The 24674-nt window shown below is 53.6% G+C and overlaps 1 protein-coding gene across 1 annotated transcript; it reads right to left on the reverse strand.

Annotated features, from left to right (window-relative positions):
* Positions 1-4871: 4871 nt before the first annotated feature.
* Positions 4872-22040, reverse strand: Ap1m1 (adaptor related protein complex 1 subunit mu 1). Its single transcript, XM_052161963.1, has 12 exons — positions 21882-22040; positions 15593-15749; positions 13930-13997; positions 12826-12956; positions 11918-12065; positions 10232-10358; positions 9118-9260; positions 8810-8881; positions 8464-8622; positions 6431-6556; positions 6068-6143; positions 4872-5487 (listed from the first exon to the last, which is right to left on the reverse strand). Exons 1-12 carry the CDS (start codon positions 21921-21923, stop codon positions 5465-5467), a joined length of 1272 nt encoding a protein of 423 aa, XP_052017923.1. The 5' UTR covers positions 21924-22040; the 3' UTR covers positions 4872-5464.
* Positions 22041-24674: the final 2634 nt, after the last annotated feature.

Below are 24674 nucleotides of genomic sequence, written 5' to 3' on the forward strand. Positions count from 1 at the left end.
AGTAAGCTTGCTGTGCTGGAGAGACAACCTGAGGCCGGACCCCAGGACCCAGGGACCAGCACACTGTCTCTGACACTCCTGCAGCCAGGAGCAGAGGCAGGAGAGTCCTCAGAGTGAGCCTCAGAGGAGGTGAGGATGATGGCCACACCTGAGAGCGTGTCTTAAGTCAGTGGTTCTCAGTCTGTGGATCCCAACCCCTTTGGTGAACCTCCAACTCCAAAAATATTATGTTATGATTCATAACAGTAACAAAAAATACAGTTATGAAAAAGCAATGAAAAGTCGGGGACACCAGATCGTGATGGACTGTATTTAAGGGTCACAGCTTTAAGAGGGTTGAGAACCACCGCCCCAAATAACTAAAACTAAATAATCAGCTACATGGTACCTGAATTTCTATTTAAAAATATAAATGTGGCTTAGTGCCCCGTGTGCCCTGTGGGCTGGGCTATAACTCACTCGGCTGAGTTCTTGCCTGGCCTGCGCGGAGGCCAGGGTAAACTAGTGATCTGGATAAACTGGGAACAGCGGCAAACACCTGCAACTCGACAACTCCAGAGTTTCTTAGGTGGAAATAAGAGGACCCTGGTTCAAGGTCATTCTTGGCTACATACAAAATGTGAGGCTAACCCTGTCTCAAAATTAACAAAGACCTGAAAGGGGACTCAGTAGTCAAGAGGACCGGCGGCTTTTGCAGGGGATGGGGTTTGGTTCACACAACCGTTCGTAGGCTTGCACATGCTTCACACACTCGGTTGCAGACAAAATGTAAAGTCTGCAGGCCCTGGGGCTCCAGCTTGGCCTGCCTCCTTGTCTGTTGTGGACAGCTATTTCTAACCCGAGTGTGCCCTCTAGTGGTCACAGTTGGAAGAGTGCCAGGGAAGTCTGCACTCCCCAAAGAGAATATACCCTTCTCCTTGGAGACAGGACAGTGACAAGTCCTGGGCAGGTAGACAGACCTTGGGGACACAGGCAACTGTGGAACCAGGGACAGCTGTGTGTGTGAGACAAGCTGGAGTGACAGGGAAGGTCAAGAAGGAGCTATGTCCTGGGGCAAAGGAGTGCAGGGCAATGTGGGGACAGGGGCTGCACTGACAGGTGAGGTTTTCCCTCTGAGGGTGCTAGTAAGATGTCAAGAGAGGGAGATGATTGAAATTACAATCTTATTAAAAGTCGCCTTAGGTCATGCCAAATGTGCTCATTTTGTGCTTTGGGGGGGCATGTATGCCCCCCCCAAGCACCTGGACACCAGCCATGGTTTTGTTTTGTTTTGTTTTGTTTTTTGGTTTTTCAAGACAGGGTTTCTCTGTGTAGCCCTGGCTGTCCTGGAACTCACTCTGTAGACCAGGCTGGTCTCCAACTCAGAAATCCACCTGCCTCTGCCTCCCAAGTGCTGGGATTAAAGGCGTGCGCCACCACCACCTGGCAGTTTTTACTTTTATAGTGCTGAAGCCACAGTCCAGAGAGTCCTGTGCATGCTGGGCAGGCGCCTGCCACAGGAGGCTGTCTGTCTGGGACACTTAAGTACGTAACTGGGGCCGGGGCTTTCCCCAAGTTGGCTGGAAATGTCACTCAACTCTCTCCCGCTTCTTTGAAAAGCCTGTCTGTCTGAATTTTGAAGGTCATGTATGTTTTTTCTCTGGTTGCCTTAAAGAATCCCCCAACTCCATACCTTTAGCATTTTTCTTATTTTGTGTCTTACCACAGTGTAACTGTAAAGATGAATGAATAAATAAATGTAATAACTTTTTAAAATGGCCAGTGGGTAAGGGTTTTACCCAGCCTGCCTACCTGAGCCCAGTTCCCAGGCCTCGCATGCTAGCTGTCCTCTGACCTTTGCACCAAATAAATGAAAGGGAAAACAAACTTCAAACCAGACAGCAGGCCGAGTGCTGGCACACACTTTAGTGCCTCGCTCAGGAGGCAGAAGCAGAATTGCTTAGTAAGTTCAAGGCCAGCCTGGCCTTCACAGTGAGATTCAGGACAGCCAGGCTATGTAGAGAGACACTGTCTCAAAACAATGTAAAGCAGTAACAACAAAAGAACACTTTGTAGTTCTAGAGCCTGTCATGTTCTCTGGCATTTTCCCATGTCATCTCGGGCAGGAGGGAAAAAGGAGGTAAACTTCCTGCACTGGGAACTTTTTTTCTTTGCAATGTGGGGCCAGAGTCCAGAGGCAGATGTCGTGTGTGTGTGTGTGTGTGTGTGTGTGTGTGTGTGTGTGTGTGTGTGTCTGTATCTGTGTCTGTGTCTGTGTGTGAGAGACAGAGACAGGGTTTTTTGAGACAGGGCTTCTCTGTGTAGCCCTGGCTGTTCTAGAATTCACTTTATAGACCAAGCTAAGCTTGAGCTCAAAGAGATCCACAAGGCTCTGTCTCCTGAATGCCGGGATCAAAGGTGTGTGCTGCTCAAGTAGAAACTTAAGGGTTCTTCAGAAGGGCAGCTGTGTTGGACGGTGTTTCGCTAAGGCAGACTCATGAAGGAACTTTTGGCTGAAGCAGACACAGGTGAAAGGGTGTTCTTCTAAAGCCAGCAGGCGAAAGGACACATGACGAAGGACTCTGATAACTACACGCGTGTATGGGTCCGCCTTGCAATGCGTAGCTGAGCCCCATTTGTGGGGACTCCACAGAGAGAAACTCAACAACAGCAACAACAACAACAACAACAACAACAGCAACAACAAGAAGTTGCTGAGACAGAAGTATGTGCTGAGGCAGGACCCATGGAGGACACGTGATGCTCAAAGGGAGTATGAACAGGACTCCACAAAGCCGGGAGGTGGGGCGCACGCCGCTAATCCCAGCACTCTGGATGCAGAGGCAGGTGTTTTTCTGAGATTCTGTTTTTTGAGGCCAGCCTGGTCTACAGGGTGAGTTCCAGGACAGCCAGGGCTACACAGAGAAACCCTGTCTTGAAAAAAAACAAAACAAAAAACAAAACAACAATAATAAAATAGGACTCCACAGACAGTGATGGGCTGGGCTTGCGAGCAGAGCTTCCGGTGCAGTGCTTGCTGGTCTCTTGTCTTCGCTGATATTCACTTTGCTGAGAGAGGCACAGTGGAGAACTTTTCCTGGTCCTTCACGCAGAGGCTGAGGCCTGGCTGTCTCTCCTAGGTAGTGCCACCGCTGCTGATTCCTGTTTGCTGTCCCAACTCTACCAAACTGAACTGCTGGTGTTTCCGTGAGGTGTTTGCAAGTGTATCAAGTGGCCTCTGTTTAGCTGTGAACTGAACTACTGATTTCCAGACAACACAGATGGGAGTTGGTCTGAAGAACCATTTCTAAAATGAAAGGACACTTCCCTTGTGTCCTTCCATTTCCTTTACCTCTGGTGGGCGGCGGGCTAAAAGGGAGGTTAAGTTTAAGAACCGTCATTAATAATGGATCTTGAAAAAATAAAGTTACACACCACCACTCCCTGCAGACGCCAACTTTTTAAAAATGGGTTCATTTTTATGGGGTTGGGGAGCCAGGCCGGTAGTTAGGAGCACATTCTGTTCTCACAGTGGACCCGAGTTTGGCTCTCGGGGCCTGTTCTGGCTCACAGTCCTGCAACTCTGGTTGCCTGGGTCATCCAACAATGTCTTCTGGCCTCTCTGGGCAATCCACGTACATATGTACCTAGCACACTCACAGATAAATGAATATTCTTTCCATCTCTAATTTATTTTTATGGCTATGGATTTCTGCCCATATATGTGGAAGTGTGCCAGATACACACAGCACCCTCAGAGGCTAAAAGAGGGCACCAGGTTCCCTGAACTGGACTTAGAGACAGTTGTCTCCATATGGGTGCCGGGACTAGAACCCTGGTCCTCTGCACAAACAGCCAGCGTTCCTAACTGCTGAGCCACCTCCCCAGGCCCTGCACCCCTTCTTATTTTCTGTGTATTATGATCCTCTTGCTGTAACCTCCAAAGTGCTGGAGTTGCAGCATAGGCCACCATACCTGACTTTTTGACTGTGATAGCTCAAATGGAGTTCAGAGGGCAAATTCTCCCCATGCAGCGTGTGGGTGCTAAGGACTGGAGTCACGTTCCCAGACTCAGCAGCAGGCTGTCCCGCGTGCGGTGCCACCTTGCTGGCCAGCGTTGGCGCTCATGCATTGGCTGGTGGATTCCAGATCAGCTTTCCTGGCTTACGAGCCATCTGTGCCCATGGCGTCTGTTGTGAGTACCTGTGCTCAGCATGGCTGCCTGCTTCAGCGTCTCTGGGCCCTCTGATGCCCTGGGCTGCTCCTCTGCCTGTCAGCTGCCATTTCCTCATACAGGTTGGAACTTGGAGCCCCATCCCTCTTGTGTGCAGGACAACGGTGGGCAGGTTCTGGGTGACTGGATTAAAATGAGCTGCAGACGCATAGCCTACTGCAGACCTATGGAGTGACAGGTGGCGGGTCTGGCCTGGCAGTGGCTTCCAGGGAGCTGGCAGGCTCTGTTCCAGGCCTATGCTGGGAAGGTTGCACTTGGCTATGGCATATGAGATATGCACGACACACCCCACATAGTAGCGTGACAGGGAGAGGCAGGAGAGCAGAGGTCCTCAGGGTCAGAGCTCAGACAGCCCATGCAGAAACTCAGGACTTCCAAGCCCACACTCCAGTCACCAGTCTGGGGGCCCAGCCTACACCTGGACATGTGGGAACATGGGAGTCTAAAGCTTCAGACCACCAGAAGATGGCCACTTTGCACAGTCACGGCAGGCAAGCTAGAGACCCTAAGAGGATACACTAGCCAGTGTCCCTTGGAGGGGTAGGGAAGTGTGGTCCTGTCACAGGTACACCTGCTTTGTGGCAAGGGAAGTCAGCGGGTCATGCAGGGTCCCCATGTGGGGCCTGAAGCACAGCACACAGAGAGGACAGGCAGCAGATGTAACAAACGGACTTTAATGTAACTGTCACACACATGGGTGGAGGACAACCAGGCCTTGCACAGTGAGGGGAGCCTGTGCCTACCCAGGAACTTTGGGGCAAAGGCTGAGGCCATGTGCCCTTCCAGGAAAACACTGATGTGGTCAAGGGCTGGCATGGGAGGCACAGCTGGCCCAGGCAGAGCCACTGTCCCGCACGTAGACCAGTGTGGCTGGGGGCAGCTGCCCTCAGTGTGGCAGCTGCACAGGACACTTGAAGAAAGGAGATGGGACAGTCGACAATGACCAACATGCTCAGCAAAATGGCAGCAGAAGGAGGCTCTGGAGGTGGGTGGAGATGGCGTCTACAGCGTGGTGGGTGGCCAGTCATGAGGCACCAGGAGCTCAGCTCCAGCTGGCTTGTCCCTGGGGGAGACTGGCAGGCCCTTCCTTCCCACCTGGATCGGAATGGGACCAGGGAAGGGGCTCTGTGAGTCCACTCAGGCTTAAGGAGAGGGTGGCGGCCTGTCCAGGGCCGTCCTCCAGCTTCCGGGTCGGTGAGTGTGGCAGGTGTGCCCTGAGGCTGGGGAGGCGGGGCTGCTTGCAGAGACCTCTCACTGGGTCCGGAGCTGGTAATCTAGAAACATGGGGCACCCACTGTCAGCTCCTCACAGACACCCAGGTCACCCACCTCAGCTCCTCACAGACACCCAGGGCACCCACCTCAGCTCCACACAGACACCCAGGGCACCCACCCTCAGCTCCTCACGGACACCCAGGGCACCCACCTCAGCTCCTCACAGACACCCAGGTCACCCACCCTCAGCTCCTCACAGACACCCAGGGCACCCACCTCAGCTCCTCACAGACACCCAGGGCACCCACCCTCAGCTCCTCACAGACACCCAGGGCACCACCCACCCTCAGCTCCTCACAGACACCCAGGGCACCCACCTCAGCTCCACACAGACACCCAGGGCACCCACCCTCAGCTCCTCACAGACACCCAGGGCACCCACCTCAGCTCCTCACGGACACCCAGGGCACCCACCTCAGCTCCACACAGACACCCAGGGCACCCACCCTCAGCTCCTCACGGACACCCAGGGCACCCACCTCAGCTCCTCACAGACACCCAGGGCACCCACCATCAGCTCCATGTAGGAAGCCACAGCCTAGAAAGACCTGTCTCGGTCGGCCAGGCAGGCGCCACTCACCTCCGTTCTGTGTGATATAACGTACCCAGGGCAGGGCCTGGTACCCGCTCTTCTCAATGATCTTCAGGTAGCGCACCTGGACACAAGGGCCTTGACTGTGCTGTACCCCACTAGCACCCCTCATCCAAGGGGCAAGGCCAAAGGGGCAGCTTGGCATAGCATGAGGGGTCGTCAGTGGCAGCCAAGACCAAAGGTTTGGTGACCTTGAGCCTTTCAGGGGAACAGTATGTTCCTCTCATCCACACAGTTTGAGGGGCCCCAAGGAAATAGGCCCTGTGCGAGCGAGGACGAGGGTTTAGAGGTGCTGCGGTGGCTCTGGGCTCACATGTGGGGCTCAGGAAGCCAGCCCCAGCACACTCATACCTGGATGCCAGAGGTAGTGAAATAAGGGATCTCGAACTTGACGCTGATGGGAGGCTTGCCCTCCTTGTCTTCAGCCTCCACGCTGGGGAGGCCGAAGTGGGCCCGCATCAGGTACTCCTTGCCACCCTGGGGGCCGTGCAGGACATGGTTAGGCAGCCGCCCAGCCCCAACCAATGTGCTGTCTCCCAGGCTAGCGCATGGCTCCTAGAAGCCAAGGTGGGCCAGGGTGTGAAGAGGCTTCACCAGCTCCTAGGGAGAGGGCTGTCCAGACAGGTCCTAGGGGAAGGGGAGGCTGGGAGCACACGGGGAGAGCGGTGTGCACACTGCACAGCCCCAAGGGGACACTGAGGTGTAGGGAGGCACAGGTTCCCAGGAGCCCAGCAATCACTTGGAGGCGGTTTGAGAGTGGGTCCAGTCAGGACTAGCTGAGACCCCTGCCCTGCTCTGGCCAGGGGCTTGGCTGTCCCCTCTGTCTGTCTGGGACAACATGGCCTTTGGTTTCCTGAGCTCACACTTAGGGCCAGCGGGAGTGGCTGTGACTAGGACCCTGCTTAGGAGCTGGGCACAGCAGGCAGGGGAGCCTTGGCCCCTGCGAGGCCCCGGAGCCTAGCTTCCCTGCAGCAGCTCCCAGCCGTAAAAGACGCCATGGCATCTGCCTGGGAGCCGGGGCAGATCCCTTCTAACAGCAAAGTCGGGGAATGGAGAGAAGACCTGCCCAAGGAAACTCAAGAGTAAGCGGAGCCCAGCCATGTCAGCATTCAGGGCACTGTGGCAAGTTCAAGGCAAGCCTGAAATACAAGACTTTGAGGTCACTCTGGGCTACAGAATGACTTGGAGACCACCAAGACTATCCAAGGAGACCCTTCTCAAACAAAGTCCCTATAAAACAAAAATACAAGACAACTTCTATGTGAAAACGGAAGTTGAAGAAAATGGTGTTGCATGTTACACTGTAGGTTTCGTGGGTACAGAGTAAAGGTAGAACTGGAAGAAATGTTTATCTGCATCAACAGTAACGTAAAAATTACCAGTGAGTGAACTGAACCTGAAGGAGGGGGTGACTGGGCTGGGGACAGGGGTCAGCGGCTGTCGCCGCGCTTTGGGTGTACAGTCACAGATAAAGATGAAGGAAACATGAGGATGGATACCAGAGCATGCCTCCAACCACAGCACCAGGGAGGCAGAGGCAGGTGAGTGTGAGGCTAGCTTGGTCTGCACAGTGCTACATCCAACCTCCAAGACAAAAACAAAAATGTGACGGACAAGAAGCCAGAACCCTCAAGCACCTCTGGCGGGGATGACAACGTACCACTGCTACACAAAACACCAAGACAGAGCCTCAAACAATTCTACTTTTGACAAGCCATTCAGACACTCTCTTGTGGATGTATGCCTGAGAACAGGAAGCAGGCTCTGGAGGAGAGCCCTGCGCACTGACGTGCACTGCAGCTGGACTTGGCGCACTGAGAGGCCTGTCAGCGAGACAGGAAGGGCGTGCTGTGGGCATCACTGCCTTACAGAGTCTGCAGCGATGTGCAGGACACTGACAAGCTTTGTCACTGCACCATGAGACACAAGGCTGGCACACCACCGGGAAAGTGCAACAGTGGTCGCCAGGGCCATCCTGCCCACCTGGACTCCCCAAGTCTGTGCGAGGCCCTTAAGCAGGTGACAGCAGGAGAGCTGCCGGGCTTGGGTGCCCCGGGATCGTCTCAGACACACAGAAAAGCAGCAGCCCTGGCTCTCACTGTGTCCTCTCTGGGGAGGACAAGGACGCGGGTGGAGGTGCAGCGGGGTCCTACTGTGTGCAGACCCCTGTGCACGGTGGCCATGCTGTAGCACTGAGGGAAAGCTCTCCTGAGATGGCTCTGTGGCCTTCCCCCAGTCCTCTAGGGAGCAGAGAGGGACTGCACCTGTGTCCCTGGGACCAGGATGCCACTAAGCAGGACTGGCCCTCACTGCAAGGAAACCCTTTCCCCAAGGTGGCCCACCTTGGGAGATATTTAGGGGTACATGGCAGGTATGGGGCTCACCGGGAAGGACTTGATGGACCACACGATCTCACTGTTTTCAGGGACCCACTTAACACTCCCCACAGTCGTCTTGAACTTGGGTGAATCGGCGTCGTTGGGGACTGGGATGTGGATCTCCACGTTGTTGGCTGTTGACCGTCGCTTGAACTGGCTCTTGGCCTGCAGGAGGCCCCAGACAGAGGTTCTGGATGATGCAGGGAAGGGAGTCCGGCCACCCCCAGCCACTTACCAGGGTCACACAATCCCTGCCTAGCAGTGGGTCCCCATTACCCACCAAGGACTCTGACTATGCTAGGCACTGCCCACACCTGACTTAGGCCTCCAAGGTGCCCGCCCTCTGACCAACCTTGACCATGTACTCAATGCGGCTGTGGGAATGCTTCTCAATCACAGACTCAATCCAGATCAAAGGCTTCACCTGTGGGTGTGGAGAAGGCACTCACACTGCTGGCATGTCACTGTGCCTCATGCTACTGAGGGAAAACTGAGGCCAGACAAGGTCCCGTTCTCCCAGGACACCAGTGCGTATGCCAGCAGACGGGGATGACAATGTGGAGCCAGCGGTGCTCAAGGTCCTCCCACTTGGGGCTGGGAGGCGGGAGCCCGAGGCTGTGGGAGGACGGTGCAGAGCGTGCTGGGACCCGCGGCACTCACATGGGTGTTGAGGCGGTAGGACATGAGCTCAAACTCTCCGTCGGGCGGGATGAAGGAGATGGTGCGGTCGTTCTCGAATCGCGACAGCCGCACACACTGGTGGAACTTCACGTCCTCCAGCTCCACGGACTTGCTCTTCCCTCCTGTGCAGGGCAGGGGTGAGGCTGCAGGGGTTACAAGTCCCTGCCCATGCCAAAAAGGCGTCCACAAGAAGCCGGTTCTCCTCCTAGACAGCCTCCTGCCGCCTCCTTCCATCACATGCCTGCCTGGTTAGCATGGATCCTGAGCCGCCCTGCTATGCCATGCCAAGTCCTCAGCAGCCAGACAGCAACATGTCAGGGCGCATTTGCTAAGCGGCTGTGGGGGCCCAGGTATGGCTAGCAAGTCCAGGAGGCTGTCAGGGGTCAGGAAGCAGTGAGCCGCTACGGCAGCCTGGGCGTGCCCACCTGTACTGTGCTCTGCCACTTAGAAGCCTCACCACAGAAAGAGGCCAGCTTTGGTGTGTGACCTCCCAACAACCCACCTTCAAAGAGAAGGGGACAGAGGATGGGGCAAGGCTCTACTCTGGGTCTCTCTGATGGCATCTAAGAACTCAGAACCTTGGCTCCCTGCCACCCTCCTCACAGTCTTATACTGTACCCAGGATGGCCTCAAACTCAAGAATCTTCCTGCCTCAGTGTCCTGAGTGGTGACTGGCAGATGGCACCATACCAGCCAGATGTCTGTCTTTCTTGGTGCTGGGAGGTACTGAGCCTAGGCCTGCTAGGTCAGCACGACCACTTCCTGAGCTGCAGCAATGTGAGATTCTCTGTTTATCTTGTCCGCTGTGTACGGAAGGTTGTATGTGCTGCAGTGCACGTGGCAAGAGGACAACTCGCAGAGACTGGCTCCTCTCCTACCACATGGGCTTGCGATATCACAGTAAGGCCATGGGACCTGACAGCAATGCTTTACCTGATGCGCCATCTCAACGACCCAAGAAATTCTCTTAAACCTGTACTTGAAAGCAGCTGGCTGTCCCACCAGGTAAGCATCAGCTCTGACTCAGGGTCAAGTGAAGTCATCTCCCTGGAGCAAGACTGACCCAGTCTCTGCACTGTCCTCAGGTACTCACGGCCTGTGTTGTCGAAGAGGACCTTGTCATTGAGACCCAGGCGTAACTCAGGCATGCCCGAGAGGAAGACCCGCATCTTGATGGAGCCCACAATCTCACTGCGTAGCACGTTGCCATTGGCGCTGACCTGGGGACAGCAGGAGCCATGTGCAGTGTGACCTCTACCACATCTGGAGACAGCAGGAGCTGTGCAGTGTGACCTCTACCACATCTGGGGACAGCAGGAGCTGTGTGCAGTATGACCTCTACCACATCTGGGGACAGCAGGAGCCGTGTGAGGTGTGACCTCTACTACATCTGGAGACAGCAGGAGCTGTGCAGTGTGACCTCTACCACATCTGGGGACAGCAGGAGCTGTGCAGTGTGACCTCTACCACATCTGGAGACAGCAGGAGCTGTGTGAGACGTGACCTCTACCACATCTGGGGACAGCAGGAGCTATGTGAGGCGTGACCTCTACCACATCTGGAGACAGCAGGAGCTGTGCAGTGTGACCTCTACCACATCTGGGGACAGCAGGAGCTGTGCAGTGTGACCTCTACCACATCTGGGGACAGCAGGAGCTGTGCAGTGTGACCTCTACCACATCTGACTCAACTGCAAGCCTGCAGTCCTCCAGCTCACCCGGTAAAAGAAGACGTCCCAAAGCCCTCTGTGCTTCCCACATTTGTCTGAGGCGAGGTCTCTCGTTTGGCTGGCTTGATCCTCCTGTCCCAGCCCTAGGAATGGGGCCACAGCGCCCAGCACCACGCCCAGCTTCCTCACGTTAGGCTCTGAACTCAAGACCTCAAGCTTGGACACAGTGCTCTGCTTGTGAACCTATTTTTTACTTACAAATGTTACTACTGTATATGAGTGTGCATGCCGTGTGTGTATGGAGGAGCCACTGCCTCCGTGTGCAGATCAGACAGCGAGTTTATGGTTTATCTTGTTTATGAGGGCTCTGGGGTGGAGCGCAGCTCACGAGGCTTGAGGAGCAGCAGCTTGGGTCGCTATGCCATCTCCTGAGCCCGTGTGTGTGTGTGTGTGTGTGTGTGTGTGTGTGTGTGTTTGCTGTTGTATGTAAGTACATTGTGCCTCCAGACACACTCCAGAAGAAGAGGGTGTCAAATGCCATTACAGATGTTTGTGAGCCACCATGTGGTTGCTGGGATTTGAACTCAGGACCTCTGGAAGAGCAGTCAGTGTTCTTAACTGCTGAGCCATCTCTCCAGCCCTTTTCTTTTTTGTGAGCCCTGTTTTTATTTATTTATTTATTTATTTATTTATTTATTTATTTATTTATTTATTTATTGTGTGTGTACTTGTGAGGTCACAGGACAGAGAGCAGGAGTCAGTTCTCTTCCACCAGGATGAAACCCACAAAGGCGGCTGTGGGAGCCCGTTTTTCCCTCCTGAGCCATCTCTCTTGCTGCCCCTTTCATTTCTGTTTTCTGAGTGTGACCCCGGAGGGCCTGGAACTTAAGGTTCCTCTCTCTCAGTCTCCTGAGAGACACCTCAACGCTGCCCCTACAGATTCTGAGAGTGAGGCTGATGCAGAGTGCCATCTCTGGCGGCTACGGCTGAGCCCTGCTAGCCTGCCAGGGCCTAGGCGACAGACACACTCTGCTGCATTTCAGTTTTATGCCCGACCACTACCCTGGAAAAGATGGCAGCTTAGGAAAGGAAGAAAAAAAGGCAGCCTACCAAGAGGTTAACGGCTTCAATGACGTCCAGGAATACTTCGTTCTTCCGATACTTGATGCCTTCTGAGCGCCACGACACAGCATTGGTGACAGTGGCTGGGGGCCGGGGGGCCCCTGTCTCTAGCTTGTGGCCTTCCTGAGTGATGTACCTGTGGGGCCAAACTGCTCAGTTCTAGAGGTGACACACAGTGTTCCACCCTGCATTGGGATGGAGCTAGGAAGAAGGCAAGGCCCAGCTACTTGAAGCCCCACATCAGCAGGCTCCAGGAGGGGACGGTATGCATGCTATAATGAGTGGGCCAAATGCACTTCATTTATGTGACAAGACACTGGTGTGGGGTGGGGAATGGAGGATTAAGTGGTCAGTATTGTGGGTACCTGGAGGGACTGAGCCCTGTGCCACCAGGACAACAGAGCAGCCGCTTTCCCTGGCCTCCCAGTCAGGTGGGAAGCTAGCACCCCAGGTTGCACTGAGGGATGGACAGTGTAGCATGGGCCTGCTGCTTTCTGCCTCTGCGGCTGGGGTTCCAAAGACTGTCTCAGTTCAGTACAGTACAATCAGCAAAGGCAGGCTCTGACTAAGGATCCTGCATTTATGCGGGTGGAAGAGACAGGGTACACCTATGGGAAAGGCTCCTGTCCCCAGAGGCACTCAGTAGAAACCCAAGCCCAGCCCTTGGCTCAGCAGCAAGCACCCCAGTACCACACAAACACACACACAATTAGGAACCCCAGATCCTGTGCCCAGTAAACAGGACCCGTGGCCTGCTTCTGCCAGCCCAGCACTCCAGAGGCAGAGGTAGGAGGATCAGGACCCTATCTCAAAATAACTAAAGAACAGTCGGGGCAGAAGGCACAAGCTGCCTGCTCCATTGCGGGTGGGGGTCAGCGAGGGGCACGAGCACTCACTCCTGCAGGATCTTGCTGTCGGTGGTCTGCGGGTAGCCGAAGTCCATCAGCTCGTCTAGCAGCTCGTAGATGATGACAAAGTTGTCTCGGATGCTCTCCTCCTCCAGCTCCTTAAAGTACTCAGAGAACACCTGGGCCAGGTGCAGCAGAGCAGGACTCAGCCCAGACCCAAAGGCCACCAGCCGAGTGACTGCATCCGTGGGTGACAGCACAGACCCTGAACCCAAAGACCTGAACTACAGACCACAGGCAGTGGCCAGGAGTGGCTCTGCACCAGCACTTCAGCTATCCAGGCCTCCGTGGTCAGTCCCACCTGCGCCTGTGATCCCCGCCTCTGCCAAAAGACTGCCGCCCATCCCCACAAAGGGTTGGCTCTCTGGCTGCAGACAAGCATCTCCATTTCAGTGGGTAACTGGAGGCTGATGAAAGGACCTGGTCTTTACACTAACACAGAAGCACACAAGTGGGAAAGGCCAGCTATGGGGAAAAATGTGCCCCAGCACCCCAATCATGTTCCAATCTGGTGGCAAAGCCAGGCTGTCCACAGTGGACCTGCTCAGAAGGAAACTACCAAGAGGTTCTCCCAAAAAGACAATGGGTTCCCTTGCCCCATTTCCTACCCTTGGCTAAGAGGCACCCACCCAAGAGGGAGGGAGGAGAAACAGGGAAAGGAATCCTGCCCTCCAGAGGCACTCGGTGGAAATACAGACTAGCCCTGGAGCCTTTGCTTAATACTGTCACCCAACAGGCTGACTCAGCAGCCAGTAGTCCAGAGGTGTCCTGGGTAAACCTATGCACTAACTAGCATCAGACTTCACACTCCTACATGGCCCCAAGATCCAGACCTGTGCACCTAACTGACCCCAGTCCCTACTCTGTCCAGGCACAGGGCCCATTATCACATTATGTAGCCTCCTCCCAAGATGGCGCACAGCCATATCTCCCGTCTTGTGAGCTTTCTTCACCTCCAGGGTGGGATGCAATCAATGCCAGTCAGGGACTCTCACCCGCAAGCACACTGAGGCTTGCTGGCCCAGAACCCCGGGCACACAGCGCTACAATCCCGGAGCCCTCCCCAGGAGGGTGTCCCAGCACAGGGCCTACCTGCACCACCTTGTAGAGGAAGGAGAACACCAGCGACACACAAGCGTTCTTTTTTGAAGTGGCAACCACTGCACAGTGGCCGTCAAGGAGCCTTCTGAGGCCAGGAGACCACGCCACAGGTGCCCATCCCCACAGCTCCCTGCCCCAACCACACCCCAGTGGTCCACTGGGCCCAAGAGTAGGACCAAGCCTCCAGTTGAGCCAGGCCGGGGCATCGGCAAGCAGAGGAGCCTTAGGGACACAGAAAGTGTGGGGCTTAAAGGCAGCTTCTGGATACTGCATCTAGGAGCAAGGCTGGGAGAGCCCAGCAGGGTGGAGAAGCAGCCAGGGCCAGGCCTCTCTTCTTCCTGTTGGTGACAGAGCTTTTCTGGGGGGACTGCCGTGCACATGTCTACTCACCCCAAGTAGGGAGCCCACAGTAGACCAGAGTGTGGGCCGTTTCCTTTCAGGTACCCTTGAAAGCTGCCCATGGGGTCCATATAAAGTCTGCTCATAGGGAAGTCAACACAGGTTAGGAAACAGCTCAGGCCGCTGGCATCCCTGTGAATAGTCTGCTGTTTTGCATGTTCTCCAAACAGTAAGCCTCTTCCTGATTTTGGCCTCAACAAATGGACACATAGATAAATTAGTATGTCCTGGGAGAGACTGGCAGGTAGATTTACTAGGATATCAGTGAGGCATGAGAAATACTCTCTCTCCAGTGTACACAGCCGCAGGCCTCTTACAAGCTCTGTCATGGCTCTCAGTCAAGTAAGATGTCCTCGGAGAACCACAGTGTCAAGCAGCCGCATCACTAACATGGAGGACGACAACCAGGTGGAATGAACTTCTATCACCTACAGCCCAGCTGAGGCATGGATAATTGAAAGGAAAAAATGGAGGGCTGCAGAGATGGACCCTGTGTGCTAAAATAGCACAAGCTAAGCAGCAGGTACCTGTTTGTGCAATGGTGGCACAGATAGCATGGGTGATACTGACACCTTTCTATTGGGTTTTAGGCCCACTCCACAGGGGAGTTCACATATGGTATTATACGTCAGGAAATCCCATATGCCTGGGTGAGAGTGCTAGCCAGGAGCTGTAAGGGAAGACCATGTCCCTGGGAAGAGTTGGCACCTGTGACTGTTGGGGGCCACACACACACACACATACACACACACAGAGATATTTACTTGCTAACCCTGAGGGGACCGGCAGCTGAAGGCCTGGTGCACCCCACTGCTTACCACCGCACAGATTTTCAGAGGTCTGCCAAAGCCCCAAGTGGTGGGTGCACCCATGGCGGGTCTACCTGGTACCACACTTGATTTGAGGCTGAAGCGGGGCTGGGGTGTAGGGTACATGGGAACTTCCCACCCCTACTCCTATCCCGTTCCCCTCATTTGTCCACTCCTGCCGCTGACAGTGTGGCCATACACAGCAGCCAGAGATCTCTACACCACAAAGCCACCTACAGTCGGCCCGCCCCACCCCACCCCAAGACCAACTCCATGTAACCTCTTCACACCTCTGAAGATCCCCAGTGGGCTCCCATTCTTGCCATGGGCCCCTCCTTTCCTCCCCACAACTGCCATCCCTAGGCCCAGGCCCTCTGGCTGCCACTGCCCTGTGCTGGTGGGCAGGCAGGCCATTCTCAAGCCCTGCCTCTGCAGCGTCAGGATACGGTACAGGTTGTTGTGCTTAATCCACATGAAGCGAACACCACCGTGGGCCAAGATGGGCGACAGCATGCCCTCCTCCTCCTTCTCCATCAGGATGGGCATGAAGTGCTCCACCTCTGACATGTCCACATCCCCACGGTAGTTCCTGCAGATGAGCACCTGCATCAGGAAGGAAAGAAGGGGTGGCTTCTTCTCTGAGTGTCAAAGGTAGGGATGGGGACCATCTGTGGAGGACACAACTTGAGGCTAGTCTGATTCCCACCTTAGGGCGGTCCTACCACAAGGCTCTTCCTACAGCAGAAGGCAGAGGGAGGAGGCACTGTCCCCACAGACCCCAGGGCAAGCTTTGCCCTGTGAGCACCCCATGCAGACCTTCTCAGTGCCTTTGCTGTGCGGGGGCACTTGGATCCCCAAGGTGTCCAAGTTTATGAGATCCCACTGAGGCCTGTACAGGAATAGCCCTGCCCTGGTCTTCCTCCTTGCATGGTCTGAACCAATGTCCATCACCCAGGGAGACTGTGGAATGGCAAAGTTAGTGGTGCCTCACAAAGTGACACCAGAGTTAAGTGTGACCCAGCGGCTCCCCCTAGAGAATAAGAGAAGTTGCATGTCCGTGGAGAATGGAGATGGGAGTGGGAAGGGACTAAGGAGCCCAGGCACACCGCAAATCCACTACGTAGCCAAGGATAGCCTTGAATTCTTGCTTCTCCTGCTGCTGCCTCCTGAGTGCTGGGAGGACAGGTGTGAGTCGACCCACATAAATGAACACTTTAGTGGCTGAAGCTTAAATACAGACAGACCAGAGACAAAGACATGTCTTCCTTCCTTCCTTCCTTTCTTTTTCTTTTTTTGGTTTTTCAAGACAAGGTTTCTCTGTGTAGTCCTGGCTGTCCTGGAACTCACTCTGTAGACCAGGCTGGCCTCGAACTAAGAAATCCGCCTACCTCTTCCTCCCAAATGCTAGGATTACAGGCATGTGCCACGACACCCGGCTCAAAGACATGTCTTTCAACAGATATATGGAGAATCTGGGTCTGACCCTTCCCAAAGCACTCCACAGCTGGGTTCCAGAACCCCAGGATTCCAGAATCGGAGGTCCCTCCAATACAGTGCTGTGGTGTCTAAGGGCAGACTGCTCTAACAACAACAAAAAAAAAAGTCTGAGGCTTTTGCTTTGTTGAGATGATTTCACTGTGTAGCCCAGGCTAGCTTCAAACTTGTGGCAATCTTTCTGCCTCCAGAGTGCTAGGGTTATAGGCATGAGACACCAAACCCAGTTCAAATCCGACCCCGACCCCTCTCTCTCAGTGTGTGTCTGTGTGTGTGTGTCTGTGTGTGTGTGTGTGTGTTACCACCTCAGATACTCTAGCTAGCCAGCATGCTCCTGAACTCAGGTCTTCACATGTATATAGCAAACAATTTCAGTTTCCCTCTAATCCTAGCACTTGGAAGCAGAGGGAGGGAAGTTTACACAGTAAGTTTCAAACAAGACATAGTGAGACCCTGTCTTTAAAAAAAATCCTAGGGTTGCTGGGCATGATAGTGCACGCCTTCTATCCCAGCACCCAGGAGGCAGAGGCAAGTGGATCTCTGAGTTCGAGGCCAGCCTGGTCTACAGATCGAGTTCCAAGACAGCCAGGGCTACACAGAAAAAACCCTGCCTCAAAAAGCCAACAGGCTGGAGAGATGGCTTAGCAATGAAGAGCACTGACTGCTCTCGCAGAGGACCTGGGTTCAATTCCCGGCACCCACAGGGCAGTTCACATTTGTCCAGGGCTTCAGTTCCAGGGCTTCTGACACCCTCACACATGCAGTCAAAATACTAATGAACATAAAGTAAAAATTACATATGTGTGTGTGCATATATATATACACACACACATACTTTATATATATATATATACATATATATATAAAACCAAATAACCAAATAGATAAATAAATCCCAGGAGTTGGAAACTGTTTTGTTGCTTAAGTGTGCTGCTGTTCTTTCAGAGGATCCAGGTTCAGTTCCCAGTACCCACATTGGGTAGCTCACAACTACTTGCAACTCCAGCTCTAGGGGATCTAGGGGCACTCTTGTGTATATACCAGTATTCCTCTCGCCTCCTCCCTCCCCCTACATTATTTTTTTTAAATCAGGATTTATTATTCAGGGTCAGCGAAGGGCAGATATAGAATGTGAATACAGGACATGGGACTCTTAGAGATGCAGGACATGAAGATGCCCAGGTAGGCTCTAATTTCAGAGTCACTGTGCATAGTGAAGAAAACCAAACAGGAAGTGCCCCAGGAAGGCCTTGAGGAAGTGCCCCAGGAGGGCCTTGAGGAAGTGGCTGCAGGAAGGGGCCACAAGGAAGCTGTGGGGAGGGCTGAGGAGGGCCCTGGTTACTTGGTGACAGGGCCTGCTTTGTCACACTGACTGCTGTCAGCACGTCTGGTGGCCATGTGGCAGTGTTGCAGCATGTTGTAGCTGAGCTGTCATGCTAGACTGGCACCACCTGCTGCCAAACCTGTCACTTCAGAAAGCAGTCTCTGCTGCTTCTAGCTGGGAGTGTGCAGTGAGGGCACTTCCTTTCCAGTCCTTTTTGGGCCTTGTGGGGACCCCCGGAGTAAGCTTTTGGGTCTGATGCCCCCTACCCCATCTAAGGGACTCCCACTTGCCCACTCCTAGTCCTCTTGCTATCTTTTATATGGTAAGCTGGTTGGTGTTACAGATTACAATGCTGAGAGAGGTGGAGCTACCTGCCTGAGGTAACCCAGCAGAGGGAGCAGGGGAGCAGAGAGAGTCAGGATCTCAGAGCCGTCCTTCCTCCCATTTCCTGTGTGGTTGCCTGTGCTCCCCGATCACTGGGCTGGACTGCTCAGAGCCAACCAGAAGGCTCGACTGTTCTCCTCTCCAGGGCTGCTCAGGGGTTTGTTTCCTTGCTCAGACAAAATGCAGAGTGAAGCTATGTGACGCCTGCCACCATGGTAGCCATGGTCGACATGATTCCCTCACTGTCACAGCTGCCTGGGGACAACTGGGGACCTTCTCACTGGTCACCTTCAATCAAGGTTTTAAGAGATAGGGAGGAGTTTCAGGACTCTCTTGGGAGACTCAGGGAGGTTGGCCACCTCTGAGCTGGTGTGGCAGTGGAGGGAGACAGGAGACACTGAGACAGCCCTTCTCTGCTGATCTCTCACGCCATGGTCCTTCCCCAGGAAGAGGAAGAGGATTCAGCCTCAACAGAAGCGAGCAGGGTGACCTCTCCTCGATCCACGCTGACAGAAAGCGCAGGCAACTGCCTGTCCCGACAGAAGACTCTCACACTCCTGCCCTCTTCCCTGTCGCAGCACTGTCCACCTCTGAGACCAGGGCCTCCAGGGTGCCTTATGGTCATCCTGGACATTTTCCAAGTACACTCTGTCACTCAGACCCTCTCCGCCAAAGCATGTGGCATACCATCCTTCCCATGGCTCCTTTTCCCTCTCAGCAGGGCATCTTGGAGCTCGCTGAGTTCTGTCTAACAGCCAGGCTCTGCTCTGGGCATCAGGAGCCAGTATGGAATGAGTTTGGTGTGTCTTCTCAGGAACATTGGAGGAAAAAGGAATAAACAGATAAACATGCATGTGATGCAGTAGGCAGTATGGGGTAGAAGATGCAGTGTGCTGGGGTAGGATGGCTAGATATGATCCCAGTTAGGGCAAGCAGGAGAGGCTTCCTGGAGGAGGTGCTGTTTGAAATAGAGCCAAGCCACACAGCTCTCCACAGATGCAAGGTCAAAGGTCCCAAGGCAGATGCAGACAGGGTGTCTGGACACCTGCTTTAGGGTCCCCACTGGCTAAAGTGCAATGAGCCAGGGTCCCATGAAAAGGTGCTGGGTCCCCTGGGGTGGGGGGGGTGGGGGAGGGTATGAGAACTCAGACTACACAGGTCCTTGTGAGCAACTGGGGCTTTGTTCTCAGTGCCCAAAAGAGCAGCGTGGAGAGGAAGGAGGGAAGCAATACTTTTGTGCTCCAGACCTAGTCACCAGGCCACGGTGTGCGCAAGGAAGCTCCTGAATGGCTGGGGAAGCAACAGACAGACAGCAGCCAGGCATTCTTGGAGGACCACCTACTGCTACATGGAATCCCTGGGTAATGAGAGGCTCAGTTTGGCATGTTGTCATGAGGCTGGTTTGATTTTGGAAAGAGGCAGGAAAGTCTACAGCCTCCCTGGGGAGCTTCCAGAGGCAGGTCTGACCACACCCCATCCTGGGGACTCCTCTCTGGAACTGCAGTGGCCCTGGAGCCTCCTCCCATTGGATCGCCAAGGTCCTGGCACCAGTCTATGGGCTGACCTACACCTTACATGCCAACTGGGACATCTGTCACCTTCTCAGAACCACATCAGGTGCCTGCTCTGTCTGCAAGTCTTTTGTAACCTTCTCTGAATTCCAAACAGAAGGCAAATGGCCCTTCGGCTGCTGGTCCAAGTGTTTCCTGCTAGGCCAAGAGGCCTGTGGAGCCAAATGCCATGCTCTGTGGGCCTTGCGAGGGCTTGTCTCACATCTACACTTAATAACTCAGATAAGACTCTTCGGATCCATTAGGAAGGCAAGGCTCAGACAGGCCAAGGTGCTTGCCTATGATCGCACAACTCAGCTACAGAGGGCGGCTGAATCCACATGTAAATACAGCTCTACAGCTCAGCCCGGGATGGGTACTCGCTAGTGCCAATGCGACAGGCAGCCCATTGTACCTCTAGGCCCGGGTGCCCAGAAGGCAGAGCATATGCCATGAGACCTAGGGAACACTGCCCCTATCCAGCTTCCCAGAAGGCTGTGGAGGAAGCCCAGGTCTGGGACTCACCAGTTGTTGACCTTGGACGACAAACAAGGCAGGTACACACTCAAGGGACTAAGGAAAACGCTGGGGGTGGGGCTATTCTAAACTCCAGCTCTTCCATGTAGACTGGACATCAATGTTCTTTCGCTGATGAATGTTGGACTTGTTTACTGTGGCTGAACCTGTTCTGGTAGCTTCCAAATATAAGAGGCTGGCCACTTGCCTTCCACTCTGATGGCCTGAGGTAGAGCAGTAGCCCATCTCTTAAAGCTGAATGTGCCTTTCTGGAAGAGGCTTCTGCACGGAGCACACTGAGGCTGTCTGACAGAGAGCTGCTCGTTCTAGGCTCTATCCGCAGCACCACAAAGCCATCCTTTAGGCCAGGGAGACAGCTCAGTCTGTAAAGTGTTTTCCAAACTCCATACCCAAATCCCAGGTAACAGCCAGGTGCTTACCAGGCTGTGGCGCACACCTTTGATCCCAGCACTTGGGAGGCAGAGGCAGGTCAATCTCTAAATTCAAGGTCTACACAGTGAGTCCCAGGACAGCCAGAGCTACACAGAGAAAATTTGTCTCATAAAAGCAAGAGCTGGGAAAAAGTCAGATTCTGCTGGGAAGTACAGACAGGCAGATCCATGTGTTTTAAAGGTCAGGCAGCCTAGTTCAGTCTAGTGACCCGCGTTCTATAACAAGAGCCCATGTAAGGGTAGCAGGCGTCTTCTTCCTCCGCACACCCACAGAAACACACAAATGAAGATAACCCTGCTTCTCTGTCCAGGGCCTTCATGTCTCAGCAATCTTTGTTATTCCCAGTCAGGAAAGCTCTCCCTGATCCTTTAGTTGGTCCATTATGAAGACATGGCCCCAATAGGTATTCATCTATTTGTGCTTCTCCAAGTGACTAAGTTTAGCTATGACAGATTCTGCCAACCCACGGAGGCCCAGGACTTAGCACCTGCCTGGAGAGGATGCTTCCAGGCAGCGACTTCCCAGAAGTCGGTGTGACTGTTTCCCCCTCTAAAACCACTCTCATCATCCACTTCTCTGAATGTCACAGGAAGCTCAGCTGCTCTAGGGCGCGCTGGAGCGGTGTGTACACTGTGGAGCGAGGGGCTGACCCAAGGCCATAGTCCCTGCCACGCCTCTGGCCAAGGGTCGCATGGTCCCCCGGGGCTCAGTGTCCTGCTACAGGAGTCCACAGGAGAAGCTAGAGTCCCGGAAGCACGAGGAAGGAAAGGGGCAAAGCGGCAGTTACCTAGCAACCGCAGCCCACCAAGTTGGCAAGCAATGGGGCGGGACTCGCGGAAAGAAGACCCCCGCCCATTTCCTAGCAACAGGGCAGGGCTGGCCAGAGAGGCTGCCCCGCCTGCCTGACGCCCCAGCTGGGCTGGTCGGTCAGTTGCCTAGCAACAGGGTGGGTCCCGACAGGGCGAGGGCCTGTTGGTTGCCTGGCAACGCGAAGGCGGGAGAGCCTTTCAGTACCTTGCCCTTCAGATCCAGTACGTAGACAGCGCTGGCGGACATGGCGGCTTTGGAAGGCCTCTGCACTAGCCGAGGGCGGCGGCAACGGCAGGAACTGCCGGCGTTCAGCAAAGCCCGGCGCGCCCCGCGACACTTCCCCTCCACTTCCGGTCCATGAAGCAGCGCGTGGACCGTTATGTCCGGTCTGCGGGGAGCCGCAAGTGCGCAGGCGCGCAACCGAATAAGTGCAGGCGCAGTACGAACTTTTTGGCAATATTTTTCACCCATAGCCCAAACGGGCCGGAAGTAAGTCCCAGGGGGTGTGGCCTTCCTGATGAGCGGGACCTGGAGGACCAGGCGGGGCAGCTTTGTTGTGGCTGAAGGACTAATTGTGGAACGGACGCTTCCAAGCCGGTTGCCGTGAAAAGACGCTGAAAGCAGAACCGATTTGAAGTTGAACCTTGCATTCCGCTGAAGTCTAACATCCCATCGCCGGCTGTGACTCGCTGTTAGGCGGCGCTTAAAATTAGTCAATGGCTATCAAGCCTTATCAGCAATCACCTGTCTGTGTCAACTGACCGGGCTCCACCACGTCGCGCCCCAGTGAACCCAGGGCAGCACGTGTGTAACTTAGCCTGTGCCAAGTGCAAAGTGTGTCTTGACTACATTTTAATTCTGTTATTCTTTTTGGATTTGGTTTTTTCGAGACAGGGTTTCTCTGTATAGCCCTGGCTGTCCTGGAGCTCACTCTGTAGACCAGGCTGACCTCGAACTCAGAAATCCCCCTGCCTCTGCCTCCCAGAGTGCTGGGAATTCTGTCATTCTTGACCACTTCTCCCCCCATCGGGAGATCAAACGAACCCATCAACACCTGCCCCCACTACCATCGGCTTATTTTTTATTTTGTGTGTTCTTGTACAAATAGGGAGATTAGAGAAGAGTGGCAGGAGTCAGCTCTCTCCCTTCATCATGTGGGTCCCAGATATCCAAACCAGGTCTTCAGTTTGGGTAGCAAGAGGACTGCAACAGTAGTCACCCTTTTAAAAAAAAAATGTATCTATCTGCATGCACACCTGCATGCCAGAAGATGACATCAGATCCCATTAAAAATTGTAAATGAGACAACGTGGTTTTGGGGAATTGAACATGGGATCTCTGAAAGAGCAGCTCAACCACCGAGCCATCTCTCCAGCCAGCAGTATTCATTCTCAACCACTGAGATCTCTCCAAATTGTTCCAACACTACATCTGGTGCCTCACAACTGCCTGTTACTCCAGATGATCTGATTCCTCTGGCCTGTGGACACCTGCACTCACGTATACACACCCACAAGGGCACAAAACTTTAAAATAACCCTAGCACTTGGAAGGCAGAGGCAGGCAGATCTGTATTCCAGGCCAGCCAGAGTTATCTAGTAAGACCCAGTTTAAAAATTTTTTTAAAGATTAATGTATATAAGTACACTGTAGCTGACTTCAGAACACCAGAAGATGGCATCGGATCCCATCACAGATGGTTGTGAGCCACCATGTGGGTGCTGGGAATTGAACTCAGGACCTCTGGAAGAGCAGTCAGTGCTCTTAATCACTGAGTCATCTCACCAGCCCCCAGTCTAAGAGTATTTAATTTTTTTCTTTGCCACTTTCATACATGTAATATTTGGTATTTTGATATTAGCCCATTTCTTTATTACCCCCTTCCTTCTTTTTCTTTAAACATTTATTGTGTCTTGTGTATAAGCATGTGGAGTTCAAAGGACACTTTGTGGGAATCAGTTCTCTCCACCCACCATGTGGATCCTGGGACTTGCGCCTGCCAGGCCATCTTGCCAACCTCCAGGTAGGGCTGTGGATGAGCAGCCTGGGCTACAGGAGGGAGGTGAAAGAGACAAAAGGGGGAGCCGAGCGTGGTGGCGCACACCTGTAATCCCAGCACTTGGGAGGCAGCGGCAGGCGGATTTCTGAGTTCCAGGCCAGCCTGGTTTACAGAGTGAGTTCCAGGACAATCAGGGCTACACAGAGAAACCCTGTCTCGAAAAAAACAAAAAAAAGAGAGAGAGAGAGAGAGAGAGAAAAGGGGAAAGTGCGGGTGCTGCATGCCTCCAATCCCAGCAGAAGACCAGAGGCAGAAGCAAGAGGACCTAACAGCTTGGTCCTCGTAGTGTTTCAAGACAGCTGAGGGTGCACGGTGAGACTGTCTCACCCCTCCCCCAACCCTGTTCCAAGTCAAAAACCCCAAATAAGTAAATCTCATACATCTGTTTTATGCACAAAAATTCTTCAAAAGATTGCATATTTTGTATACTATGTTCAGACAGAAAAAAAATTAATATAAAATGACATGTGCACAGGGGCAAATCAAACAAATCAAATGTATGCAAACCTGTGAGTCACTGCAACATTTCATTACATATTACAAAAATCATTGTGTCCCCCATTCCCCAAATCTGGAAAAAAATCCCCAAATCCAAAATGGTCCTAAACACTTGAGACAAGGTATGCACACACCATCTCCATCAGGTGTGAACACAGGTGGAATAAATGTGCCATCTGGACTGCGACACAGCTCAGTGGGTAAAACCACTTGCAGCCAAGTCTCACAACCCGAGATGGATTCTAGTCTTATGACTGTGGATGACATAGTCATGTATGGCAAACCATCATCAAAAGACTGAATTCATCCCCAGGATCCACATGGTGGAAGGAGTCAGTCCTTCAAGTTGCCCTCTACACATGCACACATCCAATGCACATATATGTTCATGTACATATACACACATACACTCCTTTAAAATACAAAGGCATCTCATTTTC

This window comes from Apodemus sylvaticus, chromosome 18 (genome assembly GCF_947179515.1).
Source record: "Apodemus sylvaticus chromosome 18, mApoSyl1.1, whole genome shotgun sequence".
Taxonomy (NCBI): Eukaryota; Metazoa; Chordata; class Mammalia; order Rodentia; family Muridae; genus Apodemus; species Apodemus sylvaticus.

What these genes read in the sequence shown, in the direction of transcription:
- Ap1m1 (XM_052161963.1), bottom strand. Translation starts at nt 21,923, where the DNA reads ATGTCCGCCAGCGCTGTCTACGTACTGGATCTGAAGGGCAAG. An exon ending in CCTCTTCGACAACACAGGCC is followed by an intron (nt 9,261 to 10,231) that starts GTGAGTACCTGA and finishes TGCCCTGCACAG; the next exon opens with GAGGGAAGAGCAAGTCCGTG. An exon ending in TTATATCACACAGAACGGAG is followed by an intron (nt 5,488 to 6,067) that starts GTGAGTGGCGCC and finishes CCATGTTTCTAG; the next exon opens with ATTACCAGCTCCGGACCCAG.